General features: G+C 37.1%; 1 protein-coding gene, 1 non-coding gene and 1 pseudogene across 3 annotated transcripts in view; 1 reads left to right on the forward strand and 2 right to left on the reverse strand.

The window, feature by feature from the left end:
- Window positions 1–264: 264 nt before the first annotated feature.
- Window positions 265–26,279, reverse strand: part of Knl1 (kinetochore scaffold 1) — a 74,999-nt gene continuing 48,984 nt past the window's right edge. Inside the window, exons 15-27 of one of the 2 annotated variants that reach the window (XM_010624686.3) lie at window positions 24,651–24,766; window positions 22,506–22,596; window positions 21,461–21,577; window positions 20,187–20,274; window positions 15,819–15,896; window positions 15,549–15,588; window positions 14,395–14,496; window positions 13,324–13,424; window positions 5,098–5,166; window positions 3,290–3,399; window positions 2,977–3,095; window positions 1,462–1,584; window positions 265–504 (exon numbers count right to left, since the gene is read on the reverse strand). In XM_010624686.3, coding sequence (XP_010622988.1) covers window positions 360–504; window positions 1,462–1,584; window positions 2,977–3,095; window positions 3,290–3,399; window positions 5,098–5,166; window positions 13,324–13,424; window positions 14,395–14,496; window positions 15,549–15,588; window positions 15,819–15,896; window positions 20,187–20,274; window positions 21,461–21,577; window positions 22,506–22,596; window positions 24,651–24,766 — 1,299 coding nt within the window. In that variant the 3' untranslated portion in view covers window positions 265–359. Of the gene's footprint in view, window positions 505–747; window positions 813–1,461; window positions 1,585–2,976; window positions 3,096–3,289; window positions 3,400–5,097; window positions 5,167–13,323; window positions 13,425–14,394; window positions 14,497–15,548; window positions 15,589–15,818; window positions 15,897–20,186; window positions 20,275–21,460; window positions 21,578–22,505; window positions 22,597–24,650; window positions 24,767–26,279 lie in introns of those variants that run through there. The other variant, XM_010624687.2, reaches the window with a different exon arrangement.
- Window positions 10,295–11,054, reverse strand: LOC104862788 (annotated as a pseudogene).
- LOC117286658 lies at window positions 14,578–14,774 on the forward strand. Its single transcript, XR_004517815.1, has one exon. It is a non-coding gene; the product is annotated as a U2 spliceosomal RNA (small nuclear RNA).

A 26,279-nucleotide genomic window follows, 5' to 3' on the forward strand; every position in this document is an offset into this window, starting at 1 on the left:
GACTCAGGGTACTTAAATATCATAGCACTAACTATGGGAAAACGGCTAATGTGTTTATTGGTGACAGCGCCTCATACTTAAAATTTACTCTTAGGGCTTGTACTAAACAGAGAACACAACTTTAGTTAGAGGAGATTTTCCCTACGCCTCTTGCTACTTAACCTTGAGTATAGAGCTGAGCAAGTTGGTATCTATCATCAGGCTAACTGAGGCCTTTGGTTAGTCCCGACTAGACATTTAAAAATTAACCATACAAGTTAACTGTAACATCATCAGAGGAATTTTACTAGGCTTCTTTGATCTAAAGACAAAGGTCAAACAGCTGTGGAAATCATGACATAACATCCCAAGTGTGTATACTACTGTTTGTTACAGTTGTGGTGCAGGAGCCTAGGGGTAGAAGTGGCATCCTGAAGTAGATCTCGGGAAATTTGCTTGACTAAGTTCTTCAAATAGTTGTCCTCTAGTGGCACTTTAGATATAATGGAAGCAATTTCATCTTGGCTGGAAAGAAGGAAAAGTTAATTAATTTTTCTGGAAACATACTTGTCTCTAATTCATTGCTACTCATGACCTTGGGTCTCAGGTTTCTAGAAAGCACTAATGGGCATTTCTGGAAATAAGCAGACTGTCCATTTGAAATGGGATTTCAAAATATGGGCTGAGAACCAATTCTGTATGTAATTGTCAGGCAGCTTGAGCCAGTTACTTTGTTTAGCTATAGCTATAAAATTCTAACTGTTGGTACTTGCCGGTGGATTTAAGGGAGGCTTTCCTAAATGCTGCCATCTCCCAATCTGTCAGCAGTGTATCTAAAGTCATAAAACAGATCACAATCTATGAGACATTTATAGATCTAGTTCCACAAACTAATTGAAAAAAAAGATATTATGAATATTCCATTTTTAATTAAGGCCATAAAATTGTTTCCCTATGATCTGAGTTAAGCTTATGTGGAATTTTCTCCTTTTTGATCCCTGCTCTAAGTGTAGGTGAATTTAAAAAGTGAAGTATGTATAAAAAAGCAGACCAATGGTCTCTAGCATCCACTGGAGAGAGCAATAAAGATCACTGACATTAAAGAACAGATTCTCAGCTGGGAATGGTGGCACTAGCCTGTAATCCCAGTACATGGGAGGCTGAGGCAGGAGGATTACTATGAATTCAAGGCCAGCCTGGACTACATAGAGAAACCCTGCCTCAAAAAAGAAAGAAAAAAAAACCCCAAAACAAACAAACAAAAAAACATTCTCAGGGATAGGAATGTAGTTTAGTGGTTGACAACTTAGCAGACATGTATAAGGCCCGAGGTTTGATTTACCGCACTGCCCAAAACAAAACAAAACTAATGACATTTAGCTCTCACTACCCATTTGCTTGCTGACCACTTAAAGGGAACTTTCAAATGCAATAATAAATGTTAAAAAGTAGCTGGTCTTATCCTGCTGGTACTTTACTTACCCAGTGTTCCCAAGGTGATTTTGAATGGTGAAAGGTAATGGGACCAATGGATAATGGGCGGAGAGAGACAAAGTTATCTCAAATTTTGCAAATGCTGCAGAACTAGAGAATAAAAGCCTTAATCTGTAAAAGACAAGACCCACAATTAAAAATATAAAATAACAACAAAAAAGACTGAAACACAAACATATTTTCCTTTTACACGGGCTTGTGAAACTTGGTATACATTATTTCTTGTCCTTATCAAATGGAACAAAAGATAAAACATCCAGAACAAAGTTTTATTGTTATTGTCATCATCATTATTATTTTTGGTACCAGGGACTGAACTCAGGACCTTGCACTTGCAAGGCAGGTGGCAGAACGACTGAGGTAAAGCACTGACTCTAAAATAAGGTTTAATTTTGATTTATTTATTTTTGCTGGTATATATTTCTTTATAATTTTTAAATGTAAGGCCATTTATTAGAATACATAAACTACAAGATGAAAATGAAGGCAACAGAAATATTCAGCTTTTCACAACCAAAAAAAAGCCTTATCTTAAAAATTTAGAAGCGCTTTAAAAGATGATATAGATTTGTACTTAACCATGATTATGTCAATTCATAAATCTAAATAAATCTTTTTAAAGTATGAGATTAAAAAAACTCATGCTCAGTGCATATGTAAATTGTTTTATTACACACATTTATTCAATACTATCTTCTCAAAATGGGTCATTTAAAAATCAAAGCAATTTTCATTTTATACAGAACAAGGATTGATTGATTGATTGATTGATTTTTGGTACTGGGGATTGAATTCGGGTCCTTGCGCTTAGAAGGCAGGCCACCGAACCGCTGAGCTAAATCCCCGGCCCCTAGAACAAGGTTTTAAATGGGTTTTTTCTTTCCATTTTTCATCCCCACCACCACTGGGAATTGAACTCAGGACCTTCTGCTTGAGAGGCAGGTGCAGTGCCGTTGAGCTAAATAACCGGCCCTCCATTTGTTATTCTTGATGCACATTAATAAAATGACTTATTTTACTCAATTCTTGACTACTTACTTACTGTTGTGGGTGGAAATATATCCCCCCAAATTTGTATATTTAAGTCCTATTTCCCAATACCTTAGAAGGTGGCCTTCTTTGGAAATTAGGTCATTGCAAATTTAGTCAAGCTGTTTCTTTTGGAGTAGGGTGGGCTCTACTCCAATGTGACAGGTGTGTTTATCAAGAGGGGAAATTTGTACACAGACACTACAATGAAAGAACACTGTATGAAGGTGAAGGCAGAGATCAGGATTATGCATTTATAGGCCAAGGAAGGCCAAAAATTGCCAGTGAAGCGCTAGAAGTTACGTTAAAGGAGAACAGGTTTTTCTCAGTGAGGAACCAATCCTGTTGAAATCCTGATCTTGGCCTTCTAACCTTTCACTTTAGGCGATTACCTAACTAAGGTAATAAATTTCTCTTGTTCTACCCAATTTGTGATACTTTGTTATCACTGCTCCAGGGAACTAACACACTTACTCAGTATTATTCACATGTATGTCCATTAGGTTATAATTTGGTCCCCAACTCTTTAAAAATTCAATCTCTTCTCCAAGGAGTCTGCAATGGCTCACTACCAGTGAAAGTTCCTCAAGCATCTAGAAAAAAATGGGGCGGGGGCTTGGTGAAATTACAAAAATATTTCAATGTTTAATGGCTCTGTTATAATGATTCCGCAAAACAACTGAATATATATGTCATCTCAGTATACTACTCTATACACAGAATTTCAGTTCTGCTTTTTGGTACAGACAGCACAAATTTAACTTTAAAGACTTTAATCAGACTTTACCTTGGCTATTTGATGCTGTGTTGTACATTTCTTCTTCCAGGATTCCTGTTCATCAATGTATTGAAAAATAAGCTTATGAACCAAAAGGGAGGAAGAAGGAGCTTTATCCTCTGGGAAAGAAAAAGAAAAGATCCAAAGGCAGGGTATTATTTATTATTCAGATGTATATTTCTTATTATTCATGTATTTTAAAGAAGCTAAAAATACTGTATTACCTAAGCAAGAAATACCCTCAAACTTTTAGGTGACAAAATATCTTTATTTTCAAACACAATTATATATCCCTACAAAAACTCAAGCCTTTATCATGTATAGAATAGTTTTGTAAAATTTTTATTTTTTTTATTAGTATGTGCTTACAGTACACAATGATTACACTGAGATGGTGAGTTGGTACATGTACACAATATATCTTAATTCTTTTTATTTCTCCTTTCCTACCTCTTTTTTTTTTTCTTTGAGACAGTCTCTCTAGGTAGCCCAGACTGGCCTTGAACTTGTGGTGATCCTCCTGCCTCAACTGCCTGAGTACTAGGATTACAGGTGTGTGCCACCACACCTGGCCTCACATACAGAATAGAACTTGGTTAAAAGCACAGGTTTATAACTGGGAATATATTTCAGTAGTAGAAGGCTCAACTAGCATGTACAAAGCCCTGGGTTTAATCCCCAGCATCAAACAAGAAAAAGCATGGGTTTAAATACAACACAAACCTGAATTCAATGCCTGGCTGTTTTTCTTTTGAGACAGGGTCTTGCTATGTTCAGGCCAGCCTTGAACTCAATATGTAGCCCAGGCTGGCCTCAAACTCCAGGCAGTTTTCCTCAGTTTCCCCAGTGCTGGGATTACAGGTGTGTTTTAACTACTTAAGTGATCTTAAGTACAACATTTAAATTTTCTGACCCATAGTTCCCTAACTAATAAAATGGGAAATAATACCTTAGCATTAATGTAAATAATACACATGCTCATTGGGTGTGGTAGCACACACCTGTAATCCTAGAACTTGGGAGGCTGAGACAAGAAGACTGCCATGAGTTTCAGGCCAGCCTTGACTACATAGTGAGTTCAAGACCTGCCTGGACTATACAGAGAGATCCTGTCTCAAAAACTAAAAAGAACATGGGCCAGGGACTTAGCTCTGAGGTTCTGCCGCTGGCCTTGCAAGTACAAGGACCTGAGTTCCATCACAGGTACAAAACAAAACAAAACAAAAACCCTAAAAAAACAAAACAGGCAAATAAACACAAACCCTCAACATATGCCTGATATAGACTAGATACTCATAATGGTAATTTTCAAACTAGGGAATAGCTATTATTAGTCTTTCAATTTCTTTTAAAATAAGTAGGGTATAGTGGTGCATGCCTGTAATCCCAGCACTCAGGAGGTTGAGGCAAGAGGATCACTGTGAGTTCAACACCAGCCTGGGTTACATAGTGAGTTCAATGTCAACTTGAACTACATAGTGAGACCCTGTCTTGGAAAGAAGGGAGGGAGGGAGGAGGATGGAAGGAAAAAAGGAAGGAGGAAATTAAATATTTAGAACATTAACCAAGCAGGTGTTTTTTTGTTTTATTTTGTGTTTTCTGATATGGGGGACTGAAGTCAGGACCTTGCATTTGTCAAGCAGGTAGTGGCACCACTGAGCTCAATCCCCAACCCACTGAGCAGTTTTATAACCAACAAATATTTTAAGGACAAACTATTGTTGCTTATGTTTAATTTAGTATGTAAATGAGTTACCAAGAAACAATTTGTACCTATAAATTACCAATATTTTAGGGGTTTAAATGATTTAACTTACCATCTAGCAAAGACTGAAAACTCAGGTCAGCAATCTTCCTATGAGGCTTTTCCAGGAAAGGGACACCAACTAAGAACCAGAAAAAGAATAGTATTTCTTTTTACTATCTGATTCTAAGTTATATAACACTCGGTACTTTAGAATCTTATTCATTTGATATTAGGGTTTTTTTATGATAATTGAAATTTTATCCCTGAATCATACTTTTCTCTGCATATGGTAAAGACTCCCCCAAGATTGCTCAATTTTTTTTTTCTTTTTCAGAGACTGGGTTTCACTGTGTAGTTCAGGCTGGCCTTGAATTCAGTATATAGCCCAAGATGGCCTCAAACTCACAGAAATTTTCCCTCCTTAACCTCCTGTCATGGTTTGGGTCTAGATGTCCCCCCAAAGCCTCACATGGTCATAGGTGCATGAACTGTTTCTCCTCTGCAATGCTCTTCTGCTATGTGCCACTCTGCCTTGAAGCAGCCAATTATGGACTGAGACTTCTACAAACTGTGGGCTAAATAAACCTTTCCTCTTTTAATTGGGTGTTGGGTATTTTTTCCCCCATATTTGAGGTTTTATTGTGTTGAGGATCAGTACAGACACTTCACTCTGTACACAATTTATAACATGTGTACCGAACAATCTAAAAAATGATGTTTCCTTTTCAGTTATCTCAGTGACTTTCCAGCTTCAAATTTGGAGGCAAATTTTCTTTCTTTCTCTCTCTCTCTTTCTTTTTTGGTTTTTTGAGGCAGGGTGTCACTATGTAGTTCAGACTGCCCTGGAACTCACTATGTAGCCCAGGCTGGTCTCGAACTCACAGCGATCACCTGCCTCAGCCTCCCAAGTTGCTGGGATTACAGGCGTGCACCACCACGCCCTGCTTGGAGGCAAATTTTCCATAACAGGATTAAGTACCAGTATCTTTGAATACTGATGAAGTGTTACTTAAATCTCACCAATTCACAATTTCATATCATAGAAGCTACATTCTCAAATTTTCAACCTTTCACAGCACATTAACAAAATTAGGCAAACTGGACTAGCACAACCAAAAAAGGTGTTACAGAACACACACAATTCTGACAGGGCAATGATAAGGAAGTAGTTTTCTTTAGGACAATTCTACTAAAAATAACATGGGAATAGAAGTCATTTAAAATATTCAAGAAATATTAAATGTATAACTATGAGTCTAAATTGCCATTTAGTATGCTTCACACTGCAGGATATAAAACTAAGCCCCACCTATGGAATATTAAACTGACACCTAAGATAGTCAAAGCCTGCCATAATTCAATATCCCACTGTTTTGGTTGTACCAAAAAACAACCAGCAATGATTTCACCTCTTAAAATATCATTTATACTTTAAAAATGCAATGAGGTGGGATGCTCTTTTTAAAAATGTTTCTAGAGCTGCTAGAAAACTTGCATTTACAAAATAGTTGATAAAAATATTCCTTTGTATTGTACTAGGAGACAGGAGCCCTGGTAAGACGTGGTGTGTGACTAATCAGATTCGGCTTCCTTCTCTTCTGTTTCGTCAGAGGCTGTACTCTCCTCGTTTTTGGTTTTTTTTTTTTGGTACTGGGGATCAAACTCAGGTCCTTGTGCTTTTCAGGCAGGTGGCTGAACCACTGAGCTAAATCCCTGACCCCTCTCCTTGCTTTTGGTTTCTCCATTTTCCGTGGGTAAATCTTCCTTGTTTCTTGATTAGCCACTTCAGCCTGTTTTCCTTTTGCTTGCACTTTTTTGTCTGAAGATTTATCCTTAAGAAAGCACCATGCTACAGCTGGGCGTGGTGGCACACGCCTGTAATCCCAGCACTTGGGAGGCTGAGGCAGGAGGATTGCTGTGAGTTTGAGAACAGCCTGAGCTACATAATGAGTTCCAGGTCAGTCTCAACTACATAGTGAGACCCTGTCTCAAAAAACCAAAAAAGAAAAAAAGAGAAAAAAGAAAGCACCATGCTGTATAGCCATGTTGACTATGCTGCTAGTTAGTCCCTGTGTATCACATAATGAAGAGCTAAAAGGACCAATTTTGAGCTTATCATTTTCATTTAGATGTTTGAAAAATCTTTCCCACTGTCTTTTATGGCTTCATTTCCACTTTTGCAGGAGTAGGTTTAGCTGACAATCGCCAATCTCCTCTTGGGCTCCTTCAGTGGAGCTGACCTTCCTTGTGGCAGCACAGGTGTGTGTGTATGTGTGTGTGCAGAAGCTGCAGGCCACAGCATATGGGAGCCTTCTGGAGCTGTTTGGCTGCTGCCGCTCCTCCCACTGCCAGGTGTTAGGTATTTTGTCTCAGCAAAGACAGAAAAGTGATTTAGATGCATCCCAAGTGCTGGCATTACAGGTATGTGCCACCACACCAAGCTTACCCAACTATATTAATTGGTAGGCCCTTGAGGAAATTTTAAAATGTAGAACACAGCTACATTTGTTAAGGCTTCTTTCTTTGATCCTTAACTTTTTTTTTTTTGATTGGTACTGGGGATTGAACTCGGGTCCTTGTGCTTTTGAGGCAGGTGGCGGTGCCACTGAGTTAAACCCTCAGCCCCATTGACCCTTAACTTTTATGTTATGGTAAATTTTTCAGGAATGCCTATTTTCCCTTATACCTCCTATCCCTGAATGAATACAGTAAAAGTAATTGTTTTAGCACTGTCCTGATGAATTACAGGTAGCCAGGATATCTGCTCAGTTCTCTAGACTAGTTTTCTTCTTTCTCTCAAATTGATTCTTTTCAGTTTATCTAATGCTTTGCTTTTTTTTTTTCTTTTAAAATTTTTATTTTTATGGGTGACATTTATTCTCTTTTCACAGTAAAACCGTGTAGAAGAGAATGATTTTAACAATCAGGGAAAAAAAGTTCGAATCTGGGGCTTAGCCATTAAAAGTTATTTACAACAATGGGGAGAAAAAGACAACAAAAAGTTCTTTCACATTTCTGATCGCTTCTCCCATTCCACAGCCTAATATTGGGCTGGGGATTTAGCTCAGTGGTGCCACCTGCTTGAGGGCCTGAGTTCAATCCTTGGTAACAAAAACAAAAAAACCCACAGTCTAATACTTGCTTACCAAGTTAAAAAAAAAAAAAAAAAACCCACAGTCTAATACTTGCTTACCAAGTTAAAAAAAAAAAAAAAAAACCACAGCTGATTCACAAGCTGGAGTCTGAATTTGAGGAAGACATGACAGCACAAGAGACTGAAACCTCTGAAGACTGGACATGCAGGATGTGGGAGTATAAGCATCCACTACTGGCTCATGGATCTGAGGAGTAGGATAAACAAGACCTACCTGAAAATGAATGGGGTGAGAAAGCTAGCAATTGAATTTTGTGCTGGTAGGGACAAGAAAGAAGGCAGGGACAGGACAGGAGCATTTCATATTCCTAACCTAACGGGAAATGTAAGGGGCCACCTTCATCTGATAGGAGAATCCACAGGAGGGAAAAGAGGAAAATGTGGCTGGGAAGGGGGAACAAATCCCTTCCTTTCTGGGTACCGAGAGCAGTAAGAGCAGCACATTCAGGCAGCAACTTCAGAAGGACACCTGCTCCCCCTCAGATACTCATTCTGCTTGGAACTGGTGGATGCAGGATCACTGTGCAGCCCCCAGGGAGTGAGTGGATGGCTATGTAGCCTGATGTCCTAGCTCGTCTGTGTCTCCTCCCTTGAAGGCAGCACTAGCCTCTGCCCCCTTGGCCTGTTCCTCCTGGCTCTGAGGGATGACAGCAGCCTTCTCTTCCTGGGCAGTGTCCTCTTCACTGTAGGTACCAATCTCATCCTGCTCCTATTCTGTGGATGAAGAGGCAGAAGAAGCACCCTCATCTTCCTCCCAGTTTCTCTTGAAGGACAGGCCTCTCAATTTTTTTTTTTTAACTATGCACCTTGAAATCTATTTTGAAGACCATAAACTAAAAGTAAAGCATTTTAAGAAACAGAAGCAATGTGAATCCAAATCAAGTGGGGAAAATACTTCTAGCTATAAAGTTGCTGCAATATTTTGATTAATAGAATCATACTGGGCTGGGGATTTAGCTCAGTGGTTTTGCCGCCTGCCTCCCAAGCGCAAGGACTCAAGTTCAATCCCTGGTACCAAAAAAAAAAAACAAAACCCAAAAACCTAACCAAAAAACAAAACAATAAATAAAATCATACCAATTTACATAAATTTGCTATTCTTTTCCAAAAGTTTCCTCACTCAAAAAAAAAATAAAAAAAAAAAAAAAAAAAAAAAAGTGTATCTAAAACCCAGCAATTCCCAGCTCCATCAACCTTTTTCAGCCCTCTTGATTCATTCCTCAAAGACTTTCCAAGCAGATTCAACTTCCTACTGTAAGGAAAAACGGGACTTCTAAGGTGAATCACTGTCACCCAGAAAAAGTATTCAAATTATAAAAAGCCTGAAATAATTTATTATCAAATTTAGAATTTAAATTAAAAAATTTGCTTGCAAAGGCCATAAAGAAAAGGAAAAGACAGCATGCATTCAAAAACTAGAGATGAGGGGCTGGGGATTTAGCTCAGTGGTTCTGCCGCCTGCCTCGCAAGCGCAAGGTTTGGAGTTCGATCCCCGGTACAAAAACTAGAGATGAAATTTAATTATCTTTACTCACGGTAAGACAAACCGCACCCTACATTTTTTCATTCTCTAATTACTGAGGTACCAAAATTCAAGAATGGAAAATTTAATATTAAAAATAAATTTAAAAAAATCAAAACTTTTTCCTCGTCCCTTTCAGAAAACTATGGCAGGTTTTATGTGAAATGTTAGTATACTCAGAGAATTTTAAAATTTATATTAGCTTTCTTAAGAAACAAAAATTACATTCTACTGACTGGTTCTGTGAAAAAAAGGTCACTATGTAAATAACACCATCAGCAGACTGCAAATGAGGAAGGCAGAGGAACCACTGAGCTAAATCCCCAGCCTGCAGACTACAAATGAACAATTCTTGGCTATCAACTGGCACATCTTGTTGGTACCCAAAGAACTCCTAAAGTTTAAAATAATCTCTTTTAATTCAGAACAAATGCGCCATGCCAAAGTGCAACAAATATTGTGTGATACCCAATGAGACACTGAGAGATAAGAGCTGCATAGGAATTACTAAATCCACCTGTAAAGCAGTTCTGTACAAATTGCACTGAATGAAAAGGTCGACTCTGCGTGGTTGGAAGTTGTTCCTAAATGCCAGTTTCTCAACGCAGCCACAGTTCAGGTCGAAGTACATCAACTCCATTTAAATAGTATCTGAATAACCTCTCGAACAAAACTAAGATTTTCAGTTTTGAAGCAGACTTATCTGTTATTTCAGTTTCCAAAACAACCTCATCACAGTCTCCTTCAACCATAGCATATATAGCTTTCTTAATCAAGTTAGTACCAACACCATTTCTCTGGTACTTGAAATCTACAGCTAACATGGCTATATAACCTCTTTAGAACATATGCAACTTTCTGTGCATATCCAACTTGTGAAGGATGGCACCTACACATTCCTCCCCTACCATGGCCAAGCAGCACAGCTGTGGCCAGTAGTGGATAAAATATCTATACGTATAAATGGAGTAGTGTTCAGACAGATCTTTGGTGATCAGTCTCATGATTTTGGGCATTTGGAACTCAGATTTGGACATATTGTATCTTCTGATACTCGCTGGGTTCAACCTCCCAGCCTGAGGAGCTCCTCAAGGTGCTCAGGGTCAGAGACAGTAACTGCATTTGCTGGTCCTCATCCTCCTGCCACCTCAGCCAGTCCATTGTGGGCCACCGTGGGGTTGCATGCCGCCACTGCCGGGCTGGGGAGTGCAGTTCTCACATGTAGGTGTGGCAGATGAGCAGGTCCATGGCCCATGCAGCCCCGGGCCCCAGTCGAGGCAGTTGCTGGGGGGTCCCCATTGGGAGTCAGGCTTCTTAATTTGAAAGCCTTCTTCAGATAGAATTTCTTCATCCTTTTGAAGATTTCTTAGTGGGGACTCCCTCTCAGCCTCAGTACCCTGGCTAGGGAGAGCTGGCTTAGTGTCACTGCCAGTGACCCCAGCTGCTTCATGTTTCTTTGGGGTGGAGGGTGACCCCTCACTCTTGAGAAATAAGTCTCCACTGCTTTTCACGTGGCCATTCTCCTGTCCAAAGGCCTCTCAGAAAGTCCCTGTTCCCTCCTCAGAGGTTAAGTAGCTCAGGGGAGGGGTAGGGCTGGGGACCAAGATGTGCCCTGGCTCTACAACCAACTCATTTGCTGCATCAGCTACTCCTATGCTCTGCTAAAAATTTTCTATGTTAGTTACCATAATGAGAAAACAGATGGAATCAACTCATACCTCAAGAAGCTTTATAACTCAGGAGGACACACTAATAACACACTAATAACTAAATCAATAAACACAGGATTCCAAGGACCGGGGATATGGCTCAATAGACTGTCTGGCATGCATGAATCTCCAACATAACAAAAAACAAAGCACAATTACAAAGTATAAGGAAAACTAGAAAAAAATGAGAACATGTAATAGAAGGAAATGTGGCCAAGAGCATTAAAAAGAGCACAGCAGCCAGGTGTGGTGGCCCACGCCTATAATCCCAGCACTTGGGCGGCTGAGATAGGAGATTAGCATGAGTTTGAGGCCAGCCCGAACTAAAAGTGAGACCCTGTTTCAAAAAAATCACAGAAACTTTCCTGAGACTATGACTGAGCTGAGCTCTAAGGATTAACAGGAATTTATTAGTGAAGAGGGGATAAAGAGTTCCCAGATATAAGAAATACTGATATGATGAGGCCAGGGATTTACCTCAGTGGTTCCGCCACCTGCCTTGCAAGCACAAGGTCCTGAGTGCAATCCTCCGTACCAAAAAAAAAAAAAAAAAAAAAAAAAAAAAAAAAAAAAAAAAAAAGAAAAGAAAGAATGATATGAAAGTCTTGAGGCTAGACAGAAAAATTCTGAGCACGAAAGACCCTGATCATGATGGAAACTTAAAAAGTACATTGTGGGTAATGTACAGAGAGAAGGTGATACAATGAGACAGCAAAAAAAAAAAAGGGGGGGGAACTAGTTCACTCAAGGGTTTATAGGCTACATAAGACATTTTGATCATTAGCCTAAGAGTAGCACACATGCGATCAGATTTTCAATAATCACTACAGCTACAGGGAGGAGAGGAAAAAAGATTTGGAAGGATCAGTATGTAATTGTATCAGAATGCAATTGCAGTCATTTGAGTTAGAGAAAAGTTATGAATATTGAGAAATTAAAATCAGTATGTCTTAGCCAGGTGTGGTGGTTTATGCCTATAATGACTAGCACTTGGGAGGTGAAGGGAAGAGGATCGGGGCCAGCCAGGGCTGCACAGCAAGTTCAGTGACAGCCTCTACTACATAATGAGATCCTGCCTCAAAAAAACCAAACCCAAACAAAAATAACAACACGCACTGATACTTGATGATTTGGACATATATAACGAAGGAAAGGAGATGCAGAGTATTCCTTAATTTTGGACCTGGACAGAGGTGATTTTCTTTTTTTTGGTACCAGGAATCGAACTCAGGCCCCTGTGCTTGCAAGGCAGGTGGCAAAATCACTGAGCTAAATCCCTGGCCCCTGGACAGAGGTGATTTTCATTGAGATAAACAACTTTTCAGAAGAATAAGGTTGAGAGGCTGGGAGACTGAAGAGCCTAAGGTTCCAATATGGCTATGTTCAAACTGACAAGTAAGAGAAGACTCTTAAAAAGCTGCTCTGTCCAGTCACTCAATAGTGAATCTACCTATCTTAATAAACACACCTGTATACTCCTGAGTACAGGAATTCCAACTAACTTTAAAGGCCTCCTTTTATTTTATTTTTTGCAGGGCTGGGGATTGAACTCAGGGCCTTGTGCATGTCAGACAAGCCACTATCACTGAGCTATATCACCAGCCCAGAGCTGCAGTATAAAACATTCAGTCAAGAATCACTGTTATTAAATTCTGTATCATAGACAAAGACGGAAAAAAAGAACTCAGCATTATTACAGCAGCAAAACTTTATCATCCAATATAATTAACAAAGGGCAACTTTCACTAGTCATGTTTTTATTTTTATTCTCTCCCTTACCTCCAGGACTAGGGATTGATCCCAAGGCCTTCGCACTGAGCTATATATCCCTAGGACTTTAATTTTTTTTTTTTTTTTAATTTTTTGAAACAGGGTCTCACAAAGTTTCTAAGATCTACATTTGCTACTTACCTACTGGCCCTCCAAAGGTGATGGTGAGTTCTATGGTATCATAAACAAAGGTAAATATAGCTTGACCATCACTCCATTCAATGACTTCCCACTCAGACGAACTGAAAAGAGAAACAGAAATAAAAGCATTCTTTTGCTTTTTTTTGTTTTTTGTTTTTTAAAGTATTCTTTTGCAAGTGCTATAAATTGAGTTATATCCCATCCTAGCTAAGAGAATTTCTGATACTACCCAATAGTACTAACAGCACCTGCCACTGGATTTGGAGACAATCAATGATCCAATTTAAATATTGCCAAAGTACAATCTATGTTTTTGAAAGAAATAAGAACTCAATCTTTTATTTTATTTTTTTGGGATAGCATTTCACTATGTAGTTCAGCCTGGCCTTGAACTCACTATGTAGCCAAGGCTGGCCTTGAACTAGTGGCAATCCTCTTGCCTCAACCTTCCTAGTACTGGGATTATAGGCATGCTTTATCATGCCAGGCAAGAACTCAATCTTGAGTTGTGCATCAAAGAAGAAACAAGTTTATGCAGTGAAAATTATTAAATTTATAACATTCCTGATGAATGTGATTCTTATGTATATCAAGAGTACCAATGAAATTTAAACAACAAACATTATTCCATAGCTCTCCCACCCTTATATTTTCACCTTGGTGTCAAGTACATAAACTTTTATTTTTTTGGTACCAGGGATCGAAATTGGGTCCTTGTGCTTACAAAGCAGGAGGTAGAACCACTGAGTTAAATCTCCGGCCCCATAAACTCTTTTAGACACTGTACTGTGCCATAGGTTAAAAACCTGTATCAACTGCTGGGCAGAGTTGTGCATCTGCAGTTGTTACTTGGGAAGCTGAGGCAGGAGAATTGCCTAAGCCCAGGAGTTCGAGGCCATACTAGGGCAACATAGCGAGATCCAATCTCAAAAACAAATCACAGCAAAACAAACAAAAAATACCCAGGAAATCTATAGGAACATACTAAAAACATACCAGCTGCTCCAGTAGGCTCAGATAATCACTAAAGCACAGGATATACTATAAACTAATGATATCTGATTTCCTTACCTTAAATGATCCAGTAGTTCTTCAGTTCTATTTGTTTGTTTTTGCATAAATTTTATCTGAGCAAGGGTGTGCTCTTTCTGTACCTCCAATTCTAAGAGGTTCCTGCAAATAAAACCAGATATTCATAGAAACATAAGGTCTTTGTGAGAGAATTTGGAATTTGGACTATTAATAAAAAGGTCCATTGCTTCTTGGACTTTTGGCTAAGATCAAGTGTAGTACCTGTTCTTATCAGATTAATAAAAAGGTCCATGATAAGTTATTTGCTAGATGGTCCCAGTGAGGTAATATTTTGTTTTGATAATCATTAATCTAGACATAGGTTAATTTAGGAAAGGTGTAAGTCATTATTTCTAAAATTAGGACTCAGTGAGGCTTCATGTTCTTGAAAATAATTATTGGACATTATTTTTTCATTTCTGCTGAAGCATAAAGTAGTTAAGGATGCCCACCTTAAAAATGAGATATGTCATAGGTTTGTGGCCTACACGTGATTCTGTTCAGTTCGTTAGAGGTAAATAGGACTTATGTTTTATTAGTTAATTTGCTGCTATCAATTTAATTTCAGTCAAATACAACTACTAGTCAAATAATGTTGTTATAAGTACTACACACTAATTTTAAAAAATTAATGTCATTTACTAGAATTTTATTAGTTTTGTTATGATTTATATTTAATTTCTTTTGGTTCTATAGTTGAACTAATTCATGACCTAAGATGCGTCATTTTATACTTCTATTTATCTAAGTATACAAAAAATAGCTTAATGCCTAGTTTAATTTTTTTAGTGCTTTTTTTTTTTTGGTACCAGAGATGAAACTCAGGACCTTGCATTTGTGAGTCAGGCAGCGGCACCACTGAGCTAAATCCCTGGCCCTGGTTTAATTTTTTTAAAAGGATTCTGACAGTGCTCAAGTTTGAACAGTATCATCTTGGAGCAGAAGCCCTGAGTCAGGCCTAATTAAGATTCATGTGCCTAAACTTGTCTCTAAAGGCAATAAGCCATTGACTTTGTGGAATTCAGCAGTACATTTTCTTTTTTGGTACCAGGGATCAAACGTGGGTCCTTGTGCTTGTGAGGCAGGTGGTAGAACCAATGAGCTAATTCCCTGGCCCAGCAGTACATTTTCTAACACTGGGGCTGCAAGCTGACCTTTGAAGATCCTCCTCTTCAGCTTTTAACTCTTCTAGATCTAGGAAAAGAAGACAAAACATAAAAAGACACATTAGAATGGTGTCACAAAAATCATCTGTCTTGGGCTGGGATTGTAGCTCAGTGGCACAGTGCCTGCCTGACTGGCAAGCGCAAGGCCCTGAGTTTGATTCCTGGTAACCCCCACCACCCCAAATCTGCCTTACTGAAAAGTCTAACTTAATTTCATCTAAATATATAAAAAAACTCAAAGCAGATGGCTGCAGTTACCTCTCTCTGCAGCTCTCATTTCAGAATGCCATTCTTCTATAGGATTGTCTCTCTTTTCATCCTCCAAACTCTTAATTTCTAAAGTAGACAGCATGAATTAGAATAAATCAGTTAAAAATAATTTACTAAGAAGCCAAACACAGTGGTGCACACCTGTACTCCAAGAACTTGGGAGGCTGAATCAGGAGGATCACCACAAGTTCAAGGCCAACTTGGGCTATAGAGTGACTTCAAGGCCAATTTGAACTATGTAGTATGACCCTGTCTCAATCAATCAATCAATCAAAAAATAAATATCATGGATAAAATGAATAAACGTGGCCCAAATGAAGTGTTGGGAATATTTCACAAACACCCACCACCATTTCTTGCCAATAAGGCACTAAATTATGATTATACAAACACTTTTGGTGGCAGATTAGTGAACTTTAAACTATATAGCAGTGATCTCAACTAGTGTCTTCTTAGGGGCCACTTTGAGACAGAATCTATTTATATGTAATACATTTATACAATCTATAGATTATATATAAGTATATATCAATTTATACAACCTAGATAACATATACTCTATATTATTCTATTTATATATAATTTATATATGATACATATAAAATTTGTAGATATGAAATAGTTATTGTTAGACAACCCTCATGGTCTAAGTAGGAACAGATACACATTTAAAAATATATGAACATAATTTAAAATCTTAATTTGATTTTGAAACCTAGGAGTCATTAAAAGTCTCTTCTCTATTCATATCCAAACCAAGTTTAGATTTTTCTCTCAAAAATACCTTTTTCTTCACCAATAGCAGCATCCCTTAATATAAGCTGCTTTTTCTTTCTTTTTAATAACCAGGCCAGTCCAGTAACTACTTAAATTGGTTAAATTTACTCTCTTTTTTTTTTTTTGGTACTAGGTTTGAAATTAGGACCTTGCGCTTGGTAGGCAAGGTACCACTGAGCTAAATCTCTGGCCCTGGCTGAATTTCCTCTTAATCTACTAAATCCAACCTCTATTATCATAGTCAGTGCTTGACAACCTTTAAAGGCTGTTATTGTTCTTAGGAAAATTCAAAACTCTTTCAGAGGGCCTCATAGGCCTGCCCCTTAGTGATACATCCAAGTGTATTATCTGATCATCTTCCCTTTTGCTCTACTTGAGCTATATTGGCCTCAATTTCAAAACCCTGTACTTGACATATATTCTCTTCTGTGTAAAGGTTTCCTTTTATTTTGTTAAATTCTATTTATCATTCAGATCTTGGCTTAAATGATACTTCTTTAGAGAGAAGGCTACCCTGACCTTGATCAGATTTTTGTTACAAGACTCCATACCACCTTGTAATTCCTTCCGTAAAATTTACCATGAAATTATTTGTTTAATGTTTATATTTTTTTCTGGACTGGAAACTCCATAAGGGCACAAATAATGTTTGTTCTGGTTTACTAGCATGTCCTTTGCACTGTGTACTGTATATGACCACACAGTAGATACTTGCTAAGTCTGTTCAATGAATAGTGAAGGAACAAGAAAGAAACAGGGAGCATTCAGTGCTACCTTAGAGGGAAATGTGGTGTTTTTTGTGGTTGTTGTTTTGTTTTTGTATGTCTGTTGGTCTCTATGTACGTATGTATTTATTTAGTGAGTAAGTGAATTTTCTGAGGTAAGGTTTTACCATGTGGCTTATGCTAAAATCAAATTCTCTGTGTACCCCAGGCTGGCCTTGAACTCATGATAATCCTACCTCAGCCTTCCAAGTGCTAGGATTACAGATTTGCACCATGGCATCCAGCCATTTTGTTTTTTGTTTTTTAAGATAGGGTTTCACTATGTAGTTGAGACTGACTTGGAACCTCACTATGTATCCCAGGCTGGTCTTGAACTCACAGTGATCCTCCTGCCTCAGCCTCCCAAGTGCTGGGATTACAGGCATGCGCCACCATGCCTGGCTCAAGCCCTGTTTTGTTCTTAAGGCAGGGCTTCACTATATAGTCCAGTATGGCTTTGAACTCACTCTGAAGGACAGGGTGGCCTCAGCCTCGTGAGTGCTGGGATTATAAGTATGTGACATCACAGCCTACTATTTTGAATAATGGGAGAGAAATAAATATATAAAATGAAAATGGAAAGCTCGGGATGTGGCTGAGCAGCACTATGCCTGCCTGGCAAGCACAAGATCCCGAGTTCAATCCCTAGACCCAAAATAAACAAACAAACAAACAAATAAACAAAATGAAAATGGAGAGGTTAAATGCTAAGGGAAAATCAGTGCTGTAAAATTCAAGAAAAGAAAAGAAATCAAAGTTTAGATGGAAAGGGCCAGGGATGTAGTTCAGGAGCACAATGCCTGCCTGGTGAGTTTGAACCTGGTACCAAAAAAACACCAAAAAAACCAAACAAAGCTTCGATGGAAAGACTGGCTTTAAAAACAGGAAAGAAAGATAGAAGAATGACTATAAATAGATAAAAATTTGGTTCTATTGGGTGTAGTTTAGAAGTTCTAGTCTCAGCACTTCTATATTTTTAAGTGTAAAGTAGAAAGGAAAGTAATAAATAAGGAATGGGATAATGTAAGACTATAGAATTTATGTACTCATTGTCAATTCAATGTAGAATATACATAGGCACTTATTCTATACAAAGCATACTAGTAAGGACTTTGAAGGATATGGAGAAAATTAAGAGCTAAATTTTGCCTCTGTGGAGCTTATACTGCAATTTTTTTTTTTTTTTTAGGCAGGGTCTCACTATGTAGTTGAGACTGACCTGGAACTCACTATGTAGCCCAGGCTGGTCTTGAACTCACAGCCTTTCAAGTGCTGGGATTACAGGCGTGTGCCACCATGCCCAGCTCATACTGCAATTTAATTAGGAAGACAAAGTGGACAAAATAACTATAATACAAGTTGTTGTGCTGGAATTATAAGAAGTACTAACAAAAATAATCACTTTCCTTGTTAAAAACAGCAGAAAACAGAAGGTCAGGAGAGCTGGCGATATAACTCAGCAACAGACTGCCTACCTAGCATGTGCAAGGTTCAGGTTTCTATCCTCTTGGAAAATCCACAAACAACAAATACAAAATGCCAAAACTACAAATGGCAAGATTCAGGTGAAATTTAGGGTGTGTAAAGGAGTAGCAGCAAAAAATATAAGAAAGATAGATGTGGATATACTTGGAGAGATTAAATTTCAAGATTAGGGATTTGGACTTTGTTTTGTAAGAAACAGACATAGAAGATTTTGAGGAGACTTATATAATGAAAACTGTCCTTCATAAATATTAATCTGGCATCAATGTGCAGGTTGAAAAAAGGAAAAAATACAAAAATGTTGAAGAAGCAGGTATGACAGGACTTAAGAGAGAATTAAAGAAAATGACAGTGTTTTAGTCTTTTACAAAATAAAAGAATTAGGGCGTCATTAATAAAGATAAATTCTATTCTATTCATTAGAATTTAAGGTGCTTAAGAAATAGAAATGTAAATCTATAACTCAAGAGAAAAAGGTTAAAGATATGCTCGACCAAAATGATTACAAGCTAAGGGGCACAGTTGGTACTGAGGTTTGAACTAGGGACCTTGCACTTGTGAGGCAGGCGGTGGAATTACTATCCCCAGCCCAAGAAGCACATGTTTGATGCTAACTAAGCACAGTATCTGCTATGCAGTAGGTACTCAACAAACGCTTCATTAATTTAACTAAATTTGGGGATTAGTTATATAAACATAATTATTAAGGCAGATGAAAGTATTAGAGATAATATAAAAATACCAGATGATAAAATTTAAATCAAGGGATTAGTTAGAAAAAGGCCAATAGAGGAGCTAAAGAATGGCCAAGAGAAAAGAGTAGGATAAGGTATGTAATCTTATAGAGGTCAGGGGATAAAAGTTTTAGGAAAAAATGAACAAGCAGCAAATTTCAAATGCATTGTAAAACAGGTCAAGATGATAAGAGCTGAGAGAAACCAAATTTGATAATTATGTGAAATTTTGTCATTAAGAAAGCAATTTCAGGAAAGCAAAACTAACAAGGGTTTATGAGAAGGCAAACTCAAATTTCAAATGGAGATAAATTCATTTTTTAATAAATACAAGATTATGGTCTAGGGTATGAAGAAATTTCCAAAGGGTCTCATTATCCTGGATGCCTCTTATTGATTGTCATGGATGAACATAGTAAAAGAGTTTTAATTTGCTTTAAGTTAAGGTGTCACATTGTTAATATGAGCCTTCAGAACAGTAATAGCTATTCTGATAAAATTCAGTGTTATATGAGGAAGGTATTTATCATTTTTTGTGGTGCCGGAGATCAAACACAGCATCCCCACCCACGGGGAAAGTATTTAAAATACTTTACCTATTTCCACCTCAGTGAGACAGTTATCAATCTTCTTAAGTATATTTTCCATCTCATCTATCCTCATATGAACTCTCTCCCTTTCATTCTGAACACAAAATATTATAGACTGTCAGATCAAACTATCAAAAAAAAATTAAATGGTTAAAGTTGTTGACATAACTGCATGTCTTAATCATGAATAGGCAAATCTTTTTTTTTTTTGGAGCTGGAGATCAAACCTAGGACTTTGTGCCTATGAATAGGCAAATCTTACAATGAAGGTCAAAGCTTCAAATCTGTTCTTAAAAATAAGGAACATTGGGCCGGGGATTTAGCTCAGTGGTTCTGCTGCCTGCCTCACAAGCACAAGGACCCGAGTTCGATCCCCTGTATCAAAAAAAAAGTAAAATTAAATTTAAAAAGCAGATAAATCACAAACTAATTTTGTAGTATTCTTTAGCATTTCTATACATATTTTGTGGAATACAGGTTATTAATGTTATTTAAAATTTTTATTTCTCTAAAAGAAGATATTACATGCAACATTTTCCATATTTATTTTTCAACAGAAATGGAAAATTCTTTTAAACAGAACGGGTTCAAAAGGATGATAACTTTGAGTAATGCTACTTAAATACATTCACATATATATATATGGGCAGGAAGATTATCCTATAGTCTTTTTTTTCTTTCAGTACTGGGCATTGAGCCCAGGGCCTTTGTACTGAGCTGTATCTCCACACTGTCAGCCTTCAACTCCCTTTTTTTTGAGACAGTATCTGTCTCAGTTGCTCAGGCTGGGCTTGAACTTGTTATTTGGCTGCCTTAGCCTTCCAAAGTGCTGGGATCACAGGGGTTCACCATCACATATATATATATTGTAATGGACAATAATGTTTGAAATAAAAGCCCATAACAGTACTATATTCTAGTTTATTCAAGATGCAAAGATTTTGACTACATGAACTTTTTATGAACAATCATTAAATTTTTACCTAAGTCTCATTCAAAGGTCTCCTAAGGAATATTCTTCCTATTTCACAACCACAATAAAATAATTCTAATAGCACTTTCTGTATTGTAATGGACAATAATGTTTGAAATAAAAGCCCATAACAGTACTATATTCTAGTTTATTCAAGATGCAAAGATTTTGACTACATGAACTTTTTATGAACAATCATTAAATTTTTACCTAAGTCTCATTCAAAGGTCTCCTAAGGAATATTCTTCCTATTTCACAACCACAATAAAATAATTCTAATAGCACTTTCTGTGTTGTCTTTAATTACCTGAGCTGATTGTACCAGCTTGCTGTACAGAGCCACTTTTCCTTGGTGAGTGAAAACTTTAGTTATCTTGGTAAAACGCGACTTTATTTTGTTAAGGTGAATTCCAAAGGCCTTTAGCTGTAAGGAGAATTAAAAAGTACACTGCACTAAAACAAATCACTCAGAAACGTAAATGGTATGAGGACAGTTCAGCTGCACATGGCCAGGCTGTGTCCATTTAGACTCTGATGCCTAAAGCAGGACACTTCTCATTAGCAAATTTAATTCTATATAATAGCTTAAGAACAAAACCAAAGCTCTCAGGGCTTCCCCCACTCCATAGCACTGAGGATTAAACCCAGGGGCACATTACATTATCACTAAGCTATGTCCACAGCCCTTTTTATTTTTTGAGACAGAGTCTGGCTAAGTTACTAAGCTCCCCAGCCTAGGCTCAAACGTGTGATACTCCTGCCTTGGCCAAGAGTGCTGGGATTATAGCCATGTACCACCAGACCGAGATGAAAATAAACACTTTTAATATATTAGGGCATATAAAAATTGGGTTATTATTTAATTAATTAAAGTAAATCCTTCTCATTTAAATCTAAGTGAAGGAGCCAGGAGTGGTAGCATATGCCTGTGATCCCTGCACTAGGAAGGTAGAGGGAACAGGATCACCAGTAGTTTGAGGCCAGCCTGGGCTACACAGTGAGTTCAGGGCCAGCCTGTGATATAAAGTGAAACCCTGTTACCAAACAAACAAACAACCCTAAGTGAAAGGCAAACAAGGTGGAAACCTCAAATATATTTATCATCACGGGCTTGAAAAGATGTGATTAAATAAGAATGTGGGTCCGGGGATTTGGCTCAGTGGTTCTGCACCTGGCTTGCAAGTGCAAAGACCTGAGTTTAACCCCCAGTACCAAAAACAAAACAAAAAACAAAAAACAAAAATGTGGTAGTGTACTAAGAGATAAGTTAAAAACCTAATCACTGCTTATCAAGTAACAGTCAATTATTTCATAATAAATACTGTTTAACCCAGAAAATGAAACAAAAGTACCTCTTTATCAGAGCAGTGTCTCATGTTTTCCCACAGATTTCTGTTTACATCAGTTAACAGTTTATCTTGGTTCACTGCAGAAACTTTTAATCTAAAATATAGAAAAGTTCATTAGCACAGTGTTCAAAAGTCAGCTAGAATGAAATAGTCTAGATCTATAGCCATCTTTAATTTAAACCCTCTTAGTTTTTTTCTTTTTGTAGTACTGGGAATAGAACCCAGAACCTTGTACATTGTTAGGCAAGTATTTCCCAGGGTTTTTCTAAGTAAAAAGAAGAGAGTATTCACTTTAGAAAAGTGGCTAGTCTGATTATTCAACATTTAAAAAATAGTTTAATAATGCTGTACATTAAAGAAACTTTGCTCAAATATAATTCTCATTTCAATATATGTTCTACTGTGAAAACTTGCTGCTTATATCTTTAAGGCCCGTCAGTATAGAATTGCTACTGACCTGTAATGAATATTTTAAGTAAATGTTCCCAATTTATTTCAGTCATACCTTACTTTAGTTTTTAATTTTATTTTTTGTAACACTGGGGATTGAACTGAGGGTGTTTGCACTGAGCTACATCCCCAGCCCATTCTATTATTTTTATTTTGGGAAAGAATATTGCTATATCACAAAGTTGCCCGAGCTGGTCTTGTATGAAACTCCTGCCTCAGCCACTCATAATACTGAGATTACAGACTTGCTTTACCATATGTGGCTCATACTATATCTTACTTTTATAGAATATTTACTGAAATAGCAAAGCTATAACAATCTCAATATACATTAGTCTCTTGTTAACAAGTGGAGGAAATAAATTTCTATCAAAATTATAGGGTATCATATGGGTAAAAATCCAAACAGCAGAGCACATATGAACACACTGCTCATTGAGTGCAAAATTTGTTTTTTTTGGTTTTTTTGTTTTTGGTTTTTTTTTATGCACTGGGGACTGAATTCAGGGCTTTCACACTGAGCTATATTCCCAACTTTTATTTTTCATTTTGAGACAGGGTGTCACTAAATCACCAGGTTTCCCAGGCTCGGCTCAAAATTGCCTCAACCTCCAACACTGCTAGGGTTACAGGTATATGCCCAGCTTCCATTTCAATCTTTAAACATAATAAAAATTATCACTTATTTAATAATGAACTCTAGTACTACTTAATACAATCCCTGGCACATAAGAAGTGCTCAGTAAATATTTGTTGAATAAACAAAGCAAAATTGGGCAAATGTGAAGTAGTCTGATTTAACAGTATCATAAATTTCTACTTTTATGCTGCTTTTTGTTTGTTTGTATGTTTTGTGACAGGGTTTTCCTATGTAGTCCAGGCTGGCTTGGAACTCAACATGTAGCTCAGGCTGGCCTAAAACTCATGATTCTCCCCGCTTAGTCTTCCAAGTGCTGGAATTACAGGTGTGTGCCACCACATGTAGATTGAAAACTACATAATTCGTAAAAGATCATTTCATTTCTTTTGTTTGTTAGGCTGGATCAAATTTAATTTAGTAGTCCTAAATAAATAAAACATAAACATTACTTTGAATTGTACATTCTAATTTACCTGAGAAAATCCAGGTACATCTAATTTGTAAACTAGTATGCAACGCATACAAATACCAAAGCACTGAGCTATCTTATGAATAAAACTATGTTCTTTTTAGATAAATAAATGAGTGGTAAATGTGATAAAATTAAAAGCTCTATAGCAATCTTGACTTTAGGTACCACATACAAATTTCCAAAGGATACTAGTATCTCTTTTTGAAGATATTCTTTCAAGGTCAATTTATGATATCATATACTAAATATTATTGTTTTTTATTGAAGAGTTACTTTTTGTAGGTATGGTAAAATATTTTATATACAGTATTTTCACTGTTCCTTTCCACCTACCAAGTAGGTATTACTATCCCCACTTTGTGGATATTGAAATAAAGGTTGAATCACTTGCCCAATGTCATACAACTAGTGTTGTTGATCTACTATAAAGCCAAAGCTTTTCCACCCAAACTCTTTTCAATGCGAATTCATGCTATCAACTTTTTCCCTGGACAGTGCTATTCTAATTGTAACTTTACCACACAGACTATTTTCTTATAAAAAATAGCAACAAAACAAAACCACAGAAAAATTAAATTTTTCTTACTCTTCAATCTTTTGGTGAAGAACCTCACAATCTTCTCTGTAAATCTGTATCTTGGGTCCATAAATATATTGTCTCAACATCAGGTCTTCTGGAGTAGGTGATGTGTTTATAGTAAACTGAAAAAATAAATAAATCAGTATCTAAGAACTGGCATCTTTAGAACAAAAACCATGAAGAATGAATTCAAGTTTCTGAGTGCTTAACTTTTTTCAGTACTGGGGATCAAACCTAGTATTTTGCACTGAGCTATATCTCCATCTCCAGTTCTTTTTTATTTTTCACTTTGAGACAGAGTCTTTTAAGTCATTAAGATGCACAGCTGGGCTGGAACTTGCAATCTTCCTGTCTCAGCTTCTCAGAGTGCTGGGAATAGGCATAAACCACCAAGTTTAGCTGAGAGTGCCTATAATTTTTAAAAGTTATACAAACCGAGTTGGGGAGGTGTATTTTAATGGTAGGGTATTTAGCTAGTATGTATGAGAGCCTAGGTTCAATTCCCTATCGTATAAGAAAAAAAGTATACAAAGAAAAACTTGCACAATATGAAATAGGAGGAAAGGGGCTAAAGGTGTAGGGAAATGGGAAGGGTAGGGGAAAGCTAATAAGGGAAAAGAAAAAAATATGAGAAAATGAAAAAATGGAAATGAAGTGTTTGTAAAGGGGGAGGGGAGGAGGGTGAAAGAGGGGCAGGGACAAGGGGAAAAAATGAAAACTAAGACCTGTCATGTAAAGGAACAAGATCCCAATAATGAATGTAACTGTACTAAAATGTACCAATAAACTCAATGAGGAAAAAAAAAATTTGCCGATCAAAGATCTAAACATTAAAATAGAAACAGCTAATCTGCTGGAAGATAAAATAGGTAAAACTCTTGAAGACATGAACAAAAATTCATTGCACAAGAAATAACATCAAGAATCAACAAACGGAAACATAGAAATTAAAAAGCTTTTTGCCCAGAAAAGGGAAAACAAGCAACAGAATGAAGAGACAACCTATAGAATGAGAACAAAATTTTGCAACCTGTATATTGGACAGAGAAATAATACCTAGAATATGTAAAGAACTTTAAAAAAAATTAGACCCCACAAAATAAAAGATCCAATCAAAAAATTAGCAACTTCAATGAAGAGACATATCTCAGAAGTACAAATGGCCAATAAATACATGAAAAACTGTTCAGCATCTCTGGCCATTAGCAGGATGCAAATTTAAACACTGAGATTCTACCTTACTCCAGAAAGAATGGCAGTCAAGAAATTTGTTAATAACAAATGCTGGCGAGGCTGCAGGGAAAAAAAACTCTTTTACATTGTTGGTGGGGATGTGTCCTGGTACAATCACTATGAAAATCAGTGTGGAGATTCCTCAAAAATTAAAAATAGAAATTGCTTTCAACCCAGCAATTTCCTTTCTAGGTATCTTGGCCAAAGAGCTAAAGACATCATATTACAATGATACATACCAATGTTTATAGCAGCATAACTCATAACAGCCAATCACAGAAAGTGGCCTTTATGTCCATCAACAGATAAATGGATAAAGAAAATATGGAATTTATACACAATGGATTACTACTCTGCTTAAGGAAGAGTAAATTTGAGTCATCTATAGAAAACTGGATGCAT

The sequence above is a fragment of the Fukomys damarensis genome, unplaced genomic scaffold (assembly GCF_012274545.1).
Source record: "Fukomys damarensis isolate Sample0158 unplaced genomic scaffold, DMR_v1.0_HiC HiC_scaffold_17, whole genome shotgun sequence".
Lineage (NCBI taxonomy): Eukaryota > Metazoa > Chordata > Mammalia > Rodentia > Bathyergidae > Fukomys > Fukomys damarensis.